Source organism: Triticum aestivum, chromosome 7A (assembly GCF_018294505.1).
Source record: "Triticum aestivum cultivar Chinese Spring chromosome 7A, IWGSC CS RefSeq v2.1, whole genome shotgun sequence".
Taxonomy (NCBI): Eukaryota; Viridiplantae; Streptophyta; class Magnoliopsida; order Poales; family Poaceae; genus Triticum; species Triticum aestivum.
Window position 1 is genome coordinate 456,999,417 of NC_057812.1, and position 15,038 is coordinate 457,014,454.

The following is a 15,038-nucleotide window of genomic DNA, read 5'->3' on the forward strand; positions in this document are numbered from 1 at the left end:
TCTAAAATTGCCTAGATAGGTAGTTTTCATTTGCTCCACCCCTTGCCATGTTTAAGAACATTTAATATTGATGGGTACCTAAACGAGAGAGAACTAAATAAGTCACGTGGTGTTTCGTCAATATGCAACGGAGTTGCATATTGAGCTCCAGTTAGTTTGTAGGATTGTTTATGCATTTTGCCATGCCATGCCTCATTAAACCGGACCTGCATCATACTTGTTTGTGCATCATGCCATGCTTATGTGATGGTTGTTTACTATGTTGTTTGCTTCTTTCCGGGTTGCTTCTCTCGTTAGCTTCGGTTTCGGAGTTGTGAGGATTCGTTCGACTACGTTGGTTCGTCTTCTTCATGGACTCGTTCTTCTTCCTTGCGAGATTTCAGGCAAGTTGACCATACCCTCGAAATCACTTCTATCTTTGCTTGCTAGTTGTTCGTTCTACCGCTATGTCGCGCTACCTACCACTTGTTATATCATGCCTCCCATATTGCCAAGTCAAGCCTCTAACCCACCTTCCTAGCAAACTGTTGTTTGGCTATGTTACCGCTTTTGCTCAGCCCCTCTTATGGCGTTGTTAGTTGCAGGTGAAGCTGAAGTTTGTTCCATGTTGGAACATGGATATGTTGGGATATCACAATATATCTTGTTTACTTTAATGCATCTATATACTTGGTAAAGGGTGGAAGGCTCGGCCTTATGCCTGGTGTTTTGTTCCACTCTTTCCACCCTAGTTTCCGTCATACCGGTGTTGTGTTCCTTGATTTTGCGTTCCTTACGCGATTGGGTGTTATGGGGACCCCTTGACAGTTCGCTTTGAATAAAACTCCTTCAGCAAGGCCCAACCTTGGTTTTACCATTTGCCTCACCACCACCTATACTTTTCCCTTGGGAGTCGCGCTCCCGAGGGTCATCTTTATTTTAACCCCCCCCCCGGGCCAATGCTTCTCTAAGTGTTGGTCCGAACTAGAGTCCTTTGCAGCGCCACCTCGGGGAAACTTGAGGGATGGTTTTAGTTGTACGGAGTGCTCATCCGGTGTTGCCTTGAGAATGAGATATGTGCATCTCCTATCGGGATTGTAGGCACATCGGGCGGTCTTGCTGGTCTTGTTTTACCATTGTCGAAATGTCTTGTAACTAGGATTTCGAGACTGATCGGGTCTTCCCGGGGGAAGGAATATCCTTCGTTGACCGTGAGAGCTTGTGATGGGCTAAGTTGGGACACCCCTACAGGGTATAAACTTTGGAGAGCCGTGCCCGCGATTATGTGGTAGATGGGAATTTGTTAATGTCCGGTTGTAGAGAACTTGACACTTAACTTAATTAAAATGCATCAACTGCGTGTGTAGCCGTGATGGTCTCTTTTCGGTGGAGTCCGGGAAGTGAACACGGTTCTTGTGTTATGGTTGTGTGTAAGTAGTTTCAGGATCACTTCTTGATCACTTCTAGCTTCTCGACCGTTTGTGTTGCTTCTCTTCTCACTCTTATTTGTGTATATTAGCCACCATGTATGCTAGTGCTTGCTGCAGCTCCACCTCGCTACCCTTTCCTACGCATAAGCTTAAATAGTCTTGATCTCGCGGGTGTGAGATTGCTGAGTCCTCGTGACTCACAGATACTTCCAAATAGTTGCAGGTGCCAATGATGGTAGTGCAGGTGATGCAACCGAGCTCAAGTGGGAGTTTGATAAAGATCTTGACCGTTGTGTTGTGTCTTTTCCGGTTGATCAGTAGTGGAGCCCAGTTGGGACGATCGGGGATCTAGCATTTGGGGTTGTGTTCCTTTTATTTTGGTTCTGTAGTCGGACCTTGATTGTATTCCGGATGATGTATGTTTAACTTGTATTTGTGTGAAGTGGCGATTGTAAGCCAACTCTTTATCCCATTCTTATTCAGTACATAGGATTGTGTGAAGATTACCCCTCTTGCGACAAACCTACCATGCGGCTATGCCTCTAAGTCGTGCCCCGACACGTGGGAGATATAGCCGCACCGTGGGCGTTACATTTCCCCTCGAGGACTTCAATTTAGACGGATTATTTTCCCTTGTTTCTTTTCGATGGAATTGAGTCGTAGGGATAACTATACTATCAAGAGGGGATCCATTTCGGAAGAGTATGGGTGGAATCATCACGTACACACTCTCCTTGCACCCTCACCTTCTTCCTGCTTCTTTGGAGTATCCGTGCTGTGCAAAACAAGGGGTGCTGGGTGCTAAGCGGTAGTACCGCGGTTAGGGCGGTAGTACCGCTTGTTAGTGCCGCTGGTACTACTGCCCATTCTATGGTCTCGATTTTTCATGTCGGGTTTCCTTAAAGGACCACGCAGGGGAGCGGTAGTAAGGATGGCAGTAGGGCGTGGTAGTACCGCTTATTAGCGGTAGTACCGCTCCTACGTCCGCTCCAACTGCCGCTCAACTCGCTGCCCTCCTCTGTTTTCCAGCGGCTGTAGGGAGCGGCAATACCGCTTATCGGCGGTAGTACCGCCCAAGTGCGTGTACTTCTTCTCCCTCAGCCCTGGTTGCCCTATGTGGTAGTACCGCCCAGATGCGGGCTGCGAGCTGCATAACGGTTGGATGTGTCCCCCCTCTATATAAAGGGGTCTTCTTCTCCAAGAAGACTCACCTCTTCCACCGCTAAGCTCCATTGTTGCTCCAAGCTCCATTTTCGTCCGATCTCTCTCCCTGGCCAATCAAACTTGTTGATTCTTTAGGGATTGGTTGAGAAGGCCCCGATCCACACTTCCACCAAGAGAAATTTGATTCCCCCACTAATCCCTTGCGGATCTTGTTACTCTTGGGTGTTTGAGCACGCTAGCCGATTGAGGTCACCGTGGAGCCATATTTCATTGTGGTGAAGCTTCATGGTGTCGTTGGGAGCCACCAATTAAGTTGTGGATACAGCCCCAACCTTGTTTGTAAAGGTCCGGTCGCCGCCTCCAAGGGAACCAATAGTGGAATCACGGCATCTCGCATTGTGTGAGGGCGTGAGGAGAATACGGTGGCCCTGGTGGCTTCTTGGGGAGCATTGTACCTCCACACCGCTCCAATGGAGACGTACTTCCCCTCAAAAGGAAGGAACTTTGGTAACACATCCTCGTCTTCACCGGTTTCACTCTTGGTTATCTTGTGCCTTTACTTGTGCAAGCTTATTTGCATTATATCCCTTGCTTGCTTGTGTGCTTGTTGTTGTTGCATCATATAGGTTGCTCACCTAGTTGCATATCTAGACAACCTACTTTGATGCAAAGTTTAAATTGGTAAAGAAAAGCTAAAAAAATTTAGTTGCCTATTCACCCCCCCCCCCTCTAGTCAACTATATCGATCCTTTCATATAGTTTGCCGGGGGTTGCCCGGAACCCCTTCCGGTGACCCGATACGTACCCAGTACCCCCGGAACACTTCCGGTGTCCGAATACTATCGTCCTATATATATATATATGAATCTTTATCTCTCGACCATTTTGAGACTCCTCTTCATGTCCGTGATCTCATTCAGGACTCCGAACAACATTCGGTCACCAAATCACATAACTCATATAATACAAAATCGTCATCGAACGTTAAGCGTGCGGACCCTACGGGTTCGAGAACTATGTAGACATGACCGAGACACATCTCTGGTCAATAACCAATAGCGGAACCTGGATGCTCATATTGGCTCCTACATATTCTACGAAGTTCTTTATCAGTCAAACCGCATAACAACATACGTTATTCCCTTTGTCATCGGTGTGTTACTTGCCCGAGATTCGATCGTTGGTATCATCATACCTAGTTCAATCTCGTTACCGGCAAGTCTCTTTACTCGCTCCATAATACATCATCCCGTAACTAACTCATTAGTCACATTGCTTGCAAGGCTTATCATGATGTGTATTACCGAGAGGGCCCAGAGATACCTCTTCGATATTCAGGGTGACAAATCCTAATCTCGATCTATGCCAACCCAACAAATACCTTCGGAGATACCTGTAGAGCATCTTTATAATCACCGAGTTACGTTGTGACGTTTGATAGCACACAAGGTATTCCTCTAGTATTCGGGAGTTGCATAATCTCATAGTCAAAGGAATATGTATATGTCCTAGAGAAAGCAATAACAATAAAACTTAACGATCATTATGCTAAGCTAACGGATGGGTCTTGTCCATCACATCATTCTCCTAATGATGTGATCTCGTTCATCAAATAACAACACATGTCTATGGCTAGGAAACTTAACCATCTTTGATTAACGAGCTAGTCTAGCAGAGGCTTACTAGGGACACGGTGTTTTGTTATGTATCCACACATGTATCAAGTTTCTAATTAATACAATTCTAGCATGAATAATAAACATTTATCATGATATAATAAAATATAAATAACAACTTTATTATTGCCTCTAGGGCATATTTCCTTCAGGGATGTGCTGGGGTGGTGGAGCGGCGGCGAAGACAAGAAAGAAAGAAGAAAGGGGAGAAAATGGGGAGGATGAAAGCGCGGGTCCATGAAGGGTTTTGGGTGTGCTGGAGGTGTCGGAGTCCTACGTGTTTGTTGTCCAGAGTCCCGCAAAGCTCCCCCACGTTTGTCTCCGGTTTGTGGGAGAAAGTATGTCCAGACCGCGCCGCAGATCGATACAGGCTCGCATTCGATGGTTTCCGTGATCCGGACGTATGCGGACGATTTGTTGGTCTGCCTTAAAGATGCTCTAACTTTTTGTCTTTGTGTCACTAGAATTGTCATTGAATTTACCATGTGTACAGTACTTATCATTTTTGTTATTATTTTTATGAATTTACCTGTGTCAATTGGTGATTGTTAAAGAGAGCGCCAACATACAATGGTCATGATGATGCGCGTGCACAGTACTACAGTTGGCATCATTTTCAATCTCATCCCTTTCGGTTCGGGTTCCATTTTATGGAAGTGAGTGTGTCTTGTAAAAGAGTGTGTGGTGAGAGAGTTGGTACTGTTGTATGCATAGATGGGTCTACTATTCATGTAACTGAAGAAGTAGATAGGGGAGTGGAGGAGGTTCAGGACAAAAGGAGAGAGTCTGTAGGGGATGGAAAAGATGTAAGAGGTACTACCAAGGAAGCTACCGGCCCTAGGGCTGCCGGTCAACTGACGGGCGCGCTTGATGACGCCCGTCAGGAGCCATGAAAATAATTAGCTGGGACTGCCGAGGTTTGGGTCAACCTCGGACAGTCCAAGAACTTGTGTGCCTCTCAAAGACACACCGACCCAACATTATCTTCCTTTCTGAAACAAGAAAAAATAAAGAGTATGTTGAGAGTTTGCGCTACCACTTGGGTATGAAAAATGTGTTTTCTGTTTCTGTTCCAGGCAAAGGTGGTGGTGTAGCGGTTTTCTGGGATGACCTTTATACTTTGCAGTTGAATAAATATGGTGAACATTTTATTCACATGTACGTTTGCAAAGAAGATGGCTCTAAGTGGAGAAGTACCTTTGTCTATGGTGAACCAAAGGTGAGTCAAAGGTATGTTATGTGGGATCTGTTAAGGCGAATTAAACTGCTTGGAGCTGGAACTTGGTTTATGGTTAGCGATTTTAACGAAGCTATGTGGCAAAATGAGCATTTTTCTCGTAATAAGAGGTCAGCCAAGCTTATGGCAAATTTTCGTGAGGTTTTATCTGAATGTAATTTATTTGATTTGGGATTTACTGGAGTTCCTTGGACTTACAATAACAAGCAAGAAGGTCACAAAAATGTAAAAGTGCGTCTTGATCGCGCGGTGGCTTGTCCTCAGTGGTCGTTTATGTATCCTAATTGCAAGGTCTCACATATTATCAGCTCAAGGTCAGACCATTGCCCTATTCTTATTCAATTGACGGGTTATCCTCTTCCCGGTATGTTTAGTAAAAATCTGAAATATGAAGCGTATTGGGAAAGGGAGGCTGTGGCGCTGAAAGACCAAATCGAATTATGTTGGAATAAAAGTACACATGTCAGTGACTTGGGAGATGTGGCAAACAATCTGGATACCCTTATGAAGCCCCTTCATGGGTGGAGTAGGGACCATATAGGTTATTTACCTAAAAAGCTTGAAACGGCGCGGAAAAGAGTAAATGTTCTCTACAAAAGAAATGACCATTCTGCTATGTTGGAGAGAAAGAAAATCCTCGGGGAGATGGATGAGCTCTTGATGAAGGAAGAAATTATGTGGAAACAGAGATCGTGTTTGGACAAAATGAAATGGGGTGATAGGAACACAAAATTCTTCCAGAGAAAGGCCACTTGGAGAGCAAAGAATAATAATATCTCCGCCCTCAGAAGAAGCGATGGGTCTCTTTCTAATGACGTGGAAGAGATCAAAGGTATTACAAACTCATTCTTTAAGCATTTGCATTCTTGTGACAATACGGTGGACCCTTCTCGTATTATACCCCTTGTGAAACCTCTGGTGAATGATGAGATGAACGAGGATCTTTGTAAATCTTTCTCTGAACAAGAGATCAGTGATGCTCTTTTTCAAATTGGTCCATTGAAGGCTCCGTGGCTAGATGGGTTCCCAGCGGGGTTTTTTCAGAGGAATTGGGGCTTTCTGAAGGAAGATATTGTACGTGTTGTTCAACAGTTCTTTATTTCTGGATGCATGCCGGAGGGGGTTAATAATACAACTATTGTGCTCATTCCCAAAGTGAAAAATCCCCAATCAATTATAGATTTTCGGCCAATTAGTCTATGCAATGTCATATATAAAATTATATCCAAGTGTCTTGTTAACAGACTGAGGCCGTTGTTGGATGGTATGATCTCTCCTACCCAAAGTGCCTTCATTCCTGGAAGATTAATTTCTGATAATGCTCTTATAGCTTTTGAGTGTATGCATTCGCTGAATATGCAAAAAGATGGCAGGGGTGAATTTTGTGCGTACAAATTGGATTTAGCTAAGGCTTATGATCGTGTGGATTGGAAATTTTTGGAAAGTATGCTTCATGCATATGGTTTTGCTCCAACTTGGGTCAAGTGGACTATGACCTGCGTTACGTCAGTGAATTACTCAGTGCGTTTTAATGGCCAACTGCTGGACTCTTTTCAACCTTCGCGGGGTCTCAGGCAGGGGGATCCTTTATCTCCGTACTTGTTTCTGTTTGTGGATGAGGCCCTTTCGCTGTTACTCAATGATGCTTCCACGAGTGGGGCAATCCAGCATTTCCAGTTGAATAGACATGCTCCAGGTATATTGCATTTATTATTTGCTGATGATAGCCTCCTATTTTTTAAAGGTTCTCTTGAGCAAGCTTTGGCCATTAAACATATCTTGACGACTTATGAGGAGGGAACGGGGCAATTATTAAGGCCAGATAAATGTTCCATTTTATTTGGTAAAAGGTGTAGTATGGAAGACCAGGTGGCTATTTTGGTGGTTCTCAAAATCACCTTTGATGGCTTTGAGGACAAATATCTTGGTTTACCTGTGCCAGAAGGACGTATGAAGGCGGGAAATTTTAGTCTACAAAAGATAAAGCGCTAAAGCGAGGTTCTGACTGGATAGAAAAATACGCCTCTAGTGGGGTGAAGGAAATCCAGATTAAATCAGTCATACAGGCTCTCCCGGTCTATGCAATGGGCATTTTTAAATTTCCTGCATCTCTTTGTGAAGAGTTATCCCAGATCATTAGGAATTTTTGGTGGGGTGATGAGGAGAACAGAAAGAAAACTCATTGGCTAGCGTGGGATAAGATGACGAGACCCAAAGGTGAAGGAGGTATGGGCTTTCGAGATCTAAGATTATTTAATCAAGCACTTCTCGCAAAACAAGCCTGGCGATTGTTGGTTTTTCCGGACTCATTATGTGCAAAGGTGATGAAAGCAAAGTACTATCCTCATGGGCACCTTCTGGACACTGTATTCCCTCAGGTGACATCGACTACTTGGCAAGGTATTATGCATGGTCTTGAACTACTGAAAAAAGGTATCATTTGGAGAGTTGTCGATGGCACGAGTATAAATATCTGAAGGGATAATTGGCTGCCTAGAGATTCGGGTTTTCAAATTTCTGCAAAAAAGAATAGAACCAGACTTAGATGTGTGTCTGAGCTATTCATGAGGGGCTCTAAAAGATGGGATGAGAATCTAATTAGGCGTTTGTTTTATTCTTATGATGCCGAGGAAATTTTAAAGTTATGTATTCCGACTGTAGGCGAGGAAGATTTTATTGCTCGGCACTATGAGAAAAATGAAATGTTCTCGGTTAAAAGTGCGTATAGGCTGGCGCTGAATTTGAAGAACAATAAGAGCGAGACGGGGAGCTCTAATGATGCTGTGAATGGAGAAAGGAGGCTTTGGAACATTATTTGGAAGGCTCAGGTCCCTCAGAAAATCAGAATTTTTGCTTGGCGTGCTGCTACTAATAGTTTGGCGGTTCAAGTTAACAGGGTTAAACACCATCAAACTACCATTGGCTTATGTTCGATTTGTGGCGTCGAAGATGAATATGTGTTTCATGCTCTGGTGAGATGTCCCAAGGCGCGAGCGCTCCGTATGGCGGTAAGGGAGGTATGGAACTTACCAAATGATGAGATATTCAATTTTTCGGGGCCGGATTGGCTACTTATTTTATTGGAGCAGTTAACGCCGCCGGTGCGTGAGCAAGTTATATTCATGTTTTGGAGGGCATGGCACCTGAGGAATGACTTGATCTTTGGTAAGGGAAAGGAAACTATCTCTACCTCTGTGAGCTTTATTCAAAACTACTGGGGATCCTTCTCGTCCTGTCATACCAATAGGAAGATGGAGGTTACCAACAAAGGTAAGGAAAGAGTTGATGGGTTTTATGATACCTTTGAAGTGAAAGAAAAAGTTGTGAATTGGCAGCCACCCGACCCGGAGTCCATTAAAATTAATGTTGATGCAAGCTTTGTGGAGGCCATTAGCTCTGCGAGTGTGGGTGTGGTTGCCAGGAATCATTTGGGAGAAGTGATCATTTCTTCATGGGATTATATGGGGTTTGCAATAGCGTGGATGAAGCGGAACTTAGAGCGACCCTCGCAGGGCTTTACATCGGTATTACTCTACACAAGCCCATCATCTTAGAAACTGATTGTTCTTTTGTGGCTTCTTTTCTAGGAAACAATTATTTGGACAGGTCTTCCCTAGTTGATCTGAAGATGGAAGCATTGAGCATTTCCAGGTTGATGACAAGTTTCAAGATTTCCAAGATTAACAGAAGGGCCAATAGGGTGACGCATGAAATTGCTAAATTCAGTTTTGTTAATAGGTCTGATGGTGTGAGTCTTAATAGTGTTCCACCCTGCGTGGCTGAAGTTGTAATAGACGATTGTATGAACATTTTTAATTAATTAATATATGGGAGGGGTTTTCCAAAAAAGAAGATAATGAAGCTAGTATTAGCTACGCATTGCCTTGCACATGGCCATGTGATGGTGCATGTAAGGTTGGCTGCATGATTGGGGTATAGTCATCACTCATCAGCCACCCATGAGCTAAATCAATGCGATGATGCCAAAGTAGTACTACGCGACTACAGGTTGGAACATTGATGCCGGATGATATAACCTGCTTCTCTTTTCTGGTGACGCGGGAGATGGTGTGTAACAGCACACGCCTATCCTAAAAGTGCAAAACCTTTTTTTTCTAGTACATTTTGCTCATCTAGCATATTCTCTGTCCTAAAAAGTTCATTTTGTCACTTCTTCAAGATGGTTTTGAAGTTATCATGACATATTAATAAAAAAACAACAGTTAAGTGCACACAATCCCAATATGTTAAAAATAATGTTTTCATTCCACAAACACACAATATGTGATCTAAATGAACTAAGAATCCAAATAAACATGAAAAAGGCCCTTCCCCCCTCCAATCATTTTCTGCCATTACGGCATATTCAACACTGTGCATCAAAATTCCTGAATGTACGTACACTTTTCGGCCCCCCCCCCCCCAACAAAGTACATCAAACATATGCGAACCGGTCTGGACATCTAAAATCCTACAAACCGTAGAAAATTTATGGGTGTTCGAAACATCTGCTATGTAGACGCCGACCGAGAGGTTCCACCCAAGGCCCTCGTTGCATGTTCGGTCCTAGAATCATCATCGCACATTCATGCTACTCATTAGCCCGCTACGGGCGGCTGCCAACCACATTCATTCCGATCAAACCGATGTGATTGGACGGCTGACACGGCTATCAAGAAGCCTAACTGGTCTGGATGGCGCAAAAAAATCAGATCGTGAAAATCTTAAGAAGCGGGATCCTCTTCAAGAGACAGGTGCTTGGGAAGAAAAAGTGTGGTCCGATGCAAAAAGCTGAAAAAATTGAAGTAAGAAGTAGAGATGCATATGTATTAAAATTTCTGCTTTCTATTTTTTGATGGGGCCCACTAATAGTAGCTTGCATTGGGAAAAAAATCAATATAGTTGTCTGAAACTACTTTTTTTTATGGCGCATATGTATTCATATGTCACCATTGTACACGCCCTTAAAATGGAGTGGAATGAGAAACTTTGACCAAAAGTCAAAACACTAGAACATCAGCGGCGACGCACAACTCCTGCTCAACGCACCCCCTCCTGCTCAGGCTGCCGCACGCACCTGCCGTGTCCACCTCGTCCGCAACCTTTGGCCATCGGGTTTTGAGGTATGAGCTTCTCAAACCCCATCGGTCTCCACCATTTCCGGGTGCGCGGATGCGCACCCCGCGCACCATCTTTATCCGCCGCTGAATTTCGAAACCCCGAGCGTTAGCCGCTGTGTCACTTGAATTTTTCTACTGCGCAAATTGACACCCATCTGAATGCCAGGATGTCCAACTCCAACGTCACAGTGTGTGTGCGATTCAGGCCGCTGAGCCACAAAGAGAGGAAGGCCAATGACAAGGTCTGCTTCAAGAAGTTGGACTCCGAGTCTTTTGTTTTCAAGGTTTGGACACTCTTCTGCCTTTAGCTCTGTGATGTGAGGCACGCAGATGAATGTTCATGTGCAGTTTCTCGCAAGATGCACAGTTGTATTTTGATCCAGATTACTGAATTTGTTCAAACTATTGCATGCCTGCAGCCTTATGTTATAATATTAGCCTGCTTGATATCCCCTGCACAACTACATAGTACTACTTATTAAACCAGTAGCTAATAAAGTGAGGAACAATGTCTTATCTGTTTTTCCTTTTGTTAAGATTGTTAACAAAAAATCCCTGTGATCTTGTTGGCACGGTTTTTGTGCTTCCTCGTGGTTGATTTGTGCGGTTTCCCTGACGTGTTGCATAATACTTGGGTTAGGATGAGCGGGATGAAGATGTCATATTCAGCTTTGACAAGGTGTTCTATGATGATGCGGAACAGTCTGATGTGTACAATTTCCTTGCAGTGCCCATTGTTGCAGGTTTTCATTCTTTTTGTTTCTTTCAAAATTTATGCATAAGGTAGTCAGAGCTTTCTTGTATTACTACAGTTTTGTCATGACTGTGCACTTCAGTAGCCACCATAGTACTAATTGAGTAACTAATATTTCGAACAGATGCTGTCAATGGAATAAATGGGACCATAATTTCTTATGGTCAGGTATGTGTTCCTGCAAACACCATGTATCCTCATTTACCAGCTTTACACAAATATTTGGGAAAACTTATGCATAGATAAACCCCCATTGTGTGTTAAAACAAGGCTTGGCCTACTTACAGTCTCAAACTTACACTAAGCAGTGCATCTATGAAATGAGACACTTCTGCCTGTAAACAGTGCTAACATTTTATTTGTACTTTGCATTTGTACAGACTGGAGCTGGAAAAACATATAGCATGGAGGTAAAGTGAACATCCTTGGGCTTAAATTTATGGGATGATCACTGAATGCGCCACTTCGGCTTTGGCCTAACATGTTTGTTTAATTTGGATGTTGAAACAGGGGCCAAGCATCTTGCATTGCAATGAGCTGAAAACTGGACTGGTTCAGCGTGTTGTAAATGGTCTTTTTGAATGTTTAAGAACATCAGAAGACATTACTACATGGACTGTGAAATTGTCAATGGTAAAATACCATTTTCGTGCGCTGATTGTGAATTCACATTGATAGATCTTTACTTACACTATTTTACGATTTCTCAGGTGGAGATATATTTGGAAAAAGTAAGGTGAGAATATGCTTGATGTTTCTGTATGGACCCTGTGTAGAGTTTCTTTTATAAAATGCTCCTACGAGGGGAATCGAGTTTTTTTCTCCTTATATCTCAGGGACCTTCTTGACTTGTCCAAGGACAACCTACAAATCAAGGAGAGTAAAAGCCAAGGGATTTTTATTTATGGAGCAACAGAGGTCAGACAGAAATGCATCTGTACTTCCTGTTTCATTTCCCTTCTGTATATGTAAGAAAAGAAGTGTTCAGCATCTGTCCTTTGAGGGCTTCTTTTCATGTCTGGTAACTGTGAAACTATAACTGCAGATATCGATTATGAATAGTTCAGATGCCTTGGAGCGTCTTTCTGTAAGTTTTGCTGGGGTTTCCTTGTTTCTCTTATAACCGCAGTTGATTTTTTCTTGGAGCGCCTTTCTGTAAGTAAATGCCAGATTATTTCTGTTTATTGGTCTAAATTACAGGAAGGAATTGCCAACAGAGCTGTTGGAGAAACACGTATCCTCTATCTACCATTTCTGAACAGTTGAAAAACATTTCAATGTTGTAAATTTTGTCGTCCTAAATGAATATGTAGAAATGAACCTGGCCAGCAGTAGAAGTCACTGCGTGTACATTTTCTCCGTGCAGCATGGATCCACTGCAGATGATAAGTATGCTCGAATAACAAACATCAATAGTTGATAGCTGTTTCCCTTTTATGTTGATGTAATTGTATATAACCATAACCATACATCACCTTTTTTATGCAATTCATGCTAACTCAACAGGTTGCCTTGTGCTCCTTCATGTTAGTATAGTAGGCATCAATTCCTGCGTTAACGCCGTTCCTCTTTCTTTGTGCTATAGACTGTTATATCTGTCTGGATTATATGTGGGCAGCTAGTAACTTTCTTTTAATCTTACAGGGTAAGGGCCGGGAAGATTGTTCTTGTTGACTTGGCTGGTTCAGAGAAAGTTGAGAAAACTGGTGCTGAAGGGCGAGTTCTTGATGAGGCGAAAACAATCAACAAGTCACTCTCAGCTCTTGGAAATGTTATTAATGCCCTAACTACTGGTAAGTGGCAAATACAAGTATACAACAATACTCTGTACAAAGACTAAACACAAAACGTAGTTACTCCACTATTGTACCTTTCTGATTAATGGTCAGCTTTACTTATCTTTTTTTCATCTCCAGCTAAACCGAATCATGTCCCTTACCGTGACTCGAAGCTTACACGCATACTTCAAGATGCACTGGTCTGTCAAAAAATTCTTCAGTATTTCCAAATCTGCAGGTTTGTTTACATGGCTGTTGCTTGCAGGGTGGCAGCTCAAGAGCTGCATTGCTATGCTGCTGTTCTCCTAGTTCGTCAAACGCACCAGAAAGTCTGTCTACTATTCGCTTTGGAACCAGGCATATCCCTTGAACATTGCATACTTGCGTAAGTTTTGTACTATTGCTGTGCTGCAGTTTATCATAACTCTATATCGATATCCATCCAGGACGAAGCTCATAAAGACTCTACCCAAACTGATTCCCAATGAAGTGGACAGCGTCAAGAAGCCCACCTGCTATTCTCATGATCAAGATGATCTGTGTGGCAGAGCACCAAGCAAGGCTGGTAGCAGCCAGTCTGAGGTGTCCGATCCGAGCCTTGATTCTTACGATCATGATGATTTGCGTGACAGGATACTGAGCAAGGTTAGTATAGCAAGCAAGCAACTAACCAGAAGTGGTTCGGTCCCACCCTACGTCCTGCGCAGCAGATATATCTCACTTGGCACTGAAAATGTCTGTGCAGCTAAGGTTGAGTCTGAAGGAGGAGGACGTGGATCTGCTGGAGGAGCTGTTTGTGCAGGAAGGTATCATCTTCGACCCCGACGCAGCGATGCCGGACATCGACCTGGCGTTCCAAGACGTCGCGAGCCGGCAGATCGTGTCGCTCGTGCAAACAGTGGAGGAGCTCACAGAAACTGTGCAAGAGGTATGTGTAGCACCAACCAAACCTGCGTCCTCCTGCTGTTCCTGCTATCCAGCTCTCCAAGGTGGGTAACTCCTGAGTGCGTGTCGATGGTGCAGCTCACTGACGAGAACGAGAAGTTGAGGCATCAGCTCGAGTTCGCGCAGGAGATCGCCGCCCGCGCCCAGTGCGCCACCGCGGACCGGAGCCGTGGTGCCCTCTTTGGTTTCGTGCCGGCGGCCGTCCTCCGCCCCTTTGGGTTCGTTCCAGACTGATGGCTCGAACAGACAGCCGGCGTCATGTAGATTCCGCAAATATTTTGCTGCCATAAACATCACAGCAACGTTAATCCTGAGTGCCTTGAGGATCATGTAGTGACACCTTATGACAGATTCTTTTTTTTTTGGCCAGAATATGGCAGATTCTTGCGGAAATCAGTTTTGGCTCTAGGGAGCACATGCTCCTGCGTGCCAAAAATGGATTTTACAAATGTCAAAGAAAAAAAAAAGATGTGTTCATTGTCACACCCAAATGATACATGCAAATTTCCCGGGGAAAAACTTAAGCATTTAGACCTATGCAAAAAGACAAGTCGAACGCCAAATGTTACATTCAAATGTTACACTTAATTTTGTTTTTTCACCCACAAAGCATTGCTATCCCATATGGCATGAAAATTGTTAAGCACACTTGTTACACTAATGTGAATATCTAAAAAAATAAAATTTTCAAAATTTAGTTACTATTTATTTTGGTTTTACTGTTCATTACGTGTATATGCTTCTTAGAGCCAAAAATCCGCGTTAGATTCTTGTTGTGCTACTGTTTTTAGACTTGGCTGGTAGACAGACTTATTTCTCTCAACATGTAATCTTCTATATTTAAATAGCTAGCCCTCACTAACTAACCTATTTCTCTCAATATGTAAGCATGTCACCTCATTTTTTATATCTAAATAGCTAGCTCTCATCAATCATTTTTTCTCAACATGCAAGC

At 43.4% G+C, this 15,038-nt stretch overlaps 1 protein-coding gene across 1 annotated transcript; it reads left to right on the forward strand.

Moving 5' to 3' along the window:
• The first annotated feature begins 10,508 nt into the window (after positions 1 to 10,508).
• On the forward strand, positions 10,509 to 14,574 carry LOC123151071 (kinesin-like protein KIN-1). The gene is made up of 17 exons (XM_044570856.1): positions 10,509 to 10,609; positions 10,773 to 10,890; positions 11,247 to 11,349; positions 11,485 to 11,528; positions 11,741 to 11,770; positions 11,871 to 11,993; positions 12,071 to 12,096; positions 12,197 to 12,278; positions 12,406 to 12,447; positions 12,561 to 12,594; positions 12,674 to 12,749; positions 13,005 to 13,153; positions 13,277 to 13,338; positions 13,404 to 13,495; positions 13,585 to 13,783; positions 13,884 to 14,066; positions 14,162 to 14,574. Exons 2-17 carry the CDS (start codon positions 10,774 to 10,776, stop codon positions 14,315 to 14,317), a joined length of 1,518 nt encoding a protein of 505 aa, XP_044426791.1. The 5' UTR covers positions 10,509 to 10,609; position 10,773; the 3' UTR covers positions 14,318 to 14,574.
• The last annotated feature ends 464 nt before the right edge of the window (positions 14,575 to 15,038 follow it).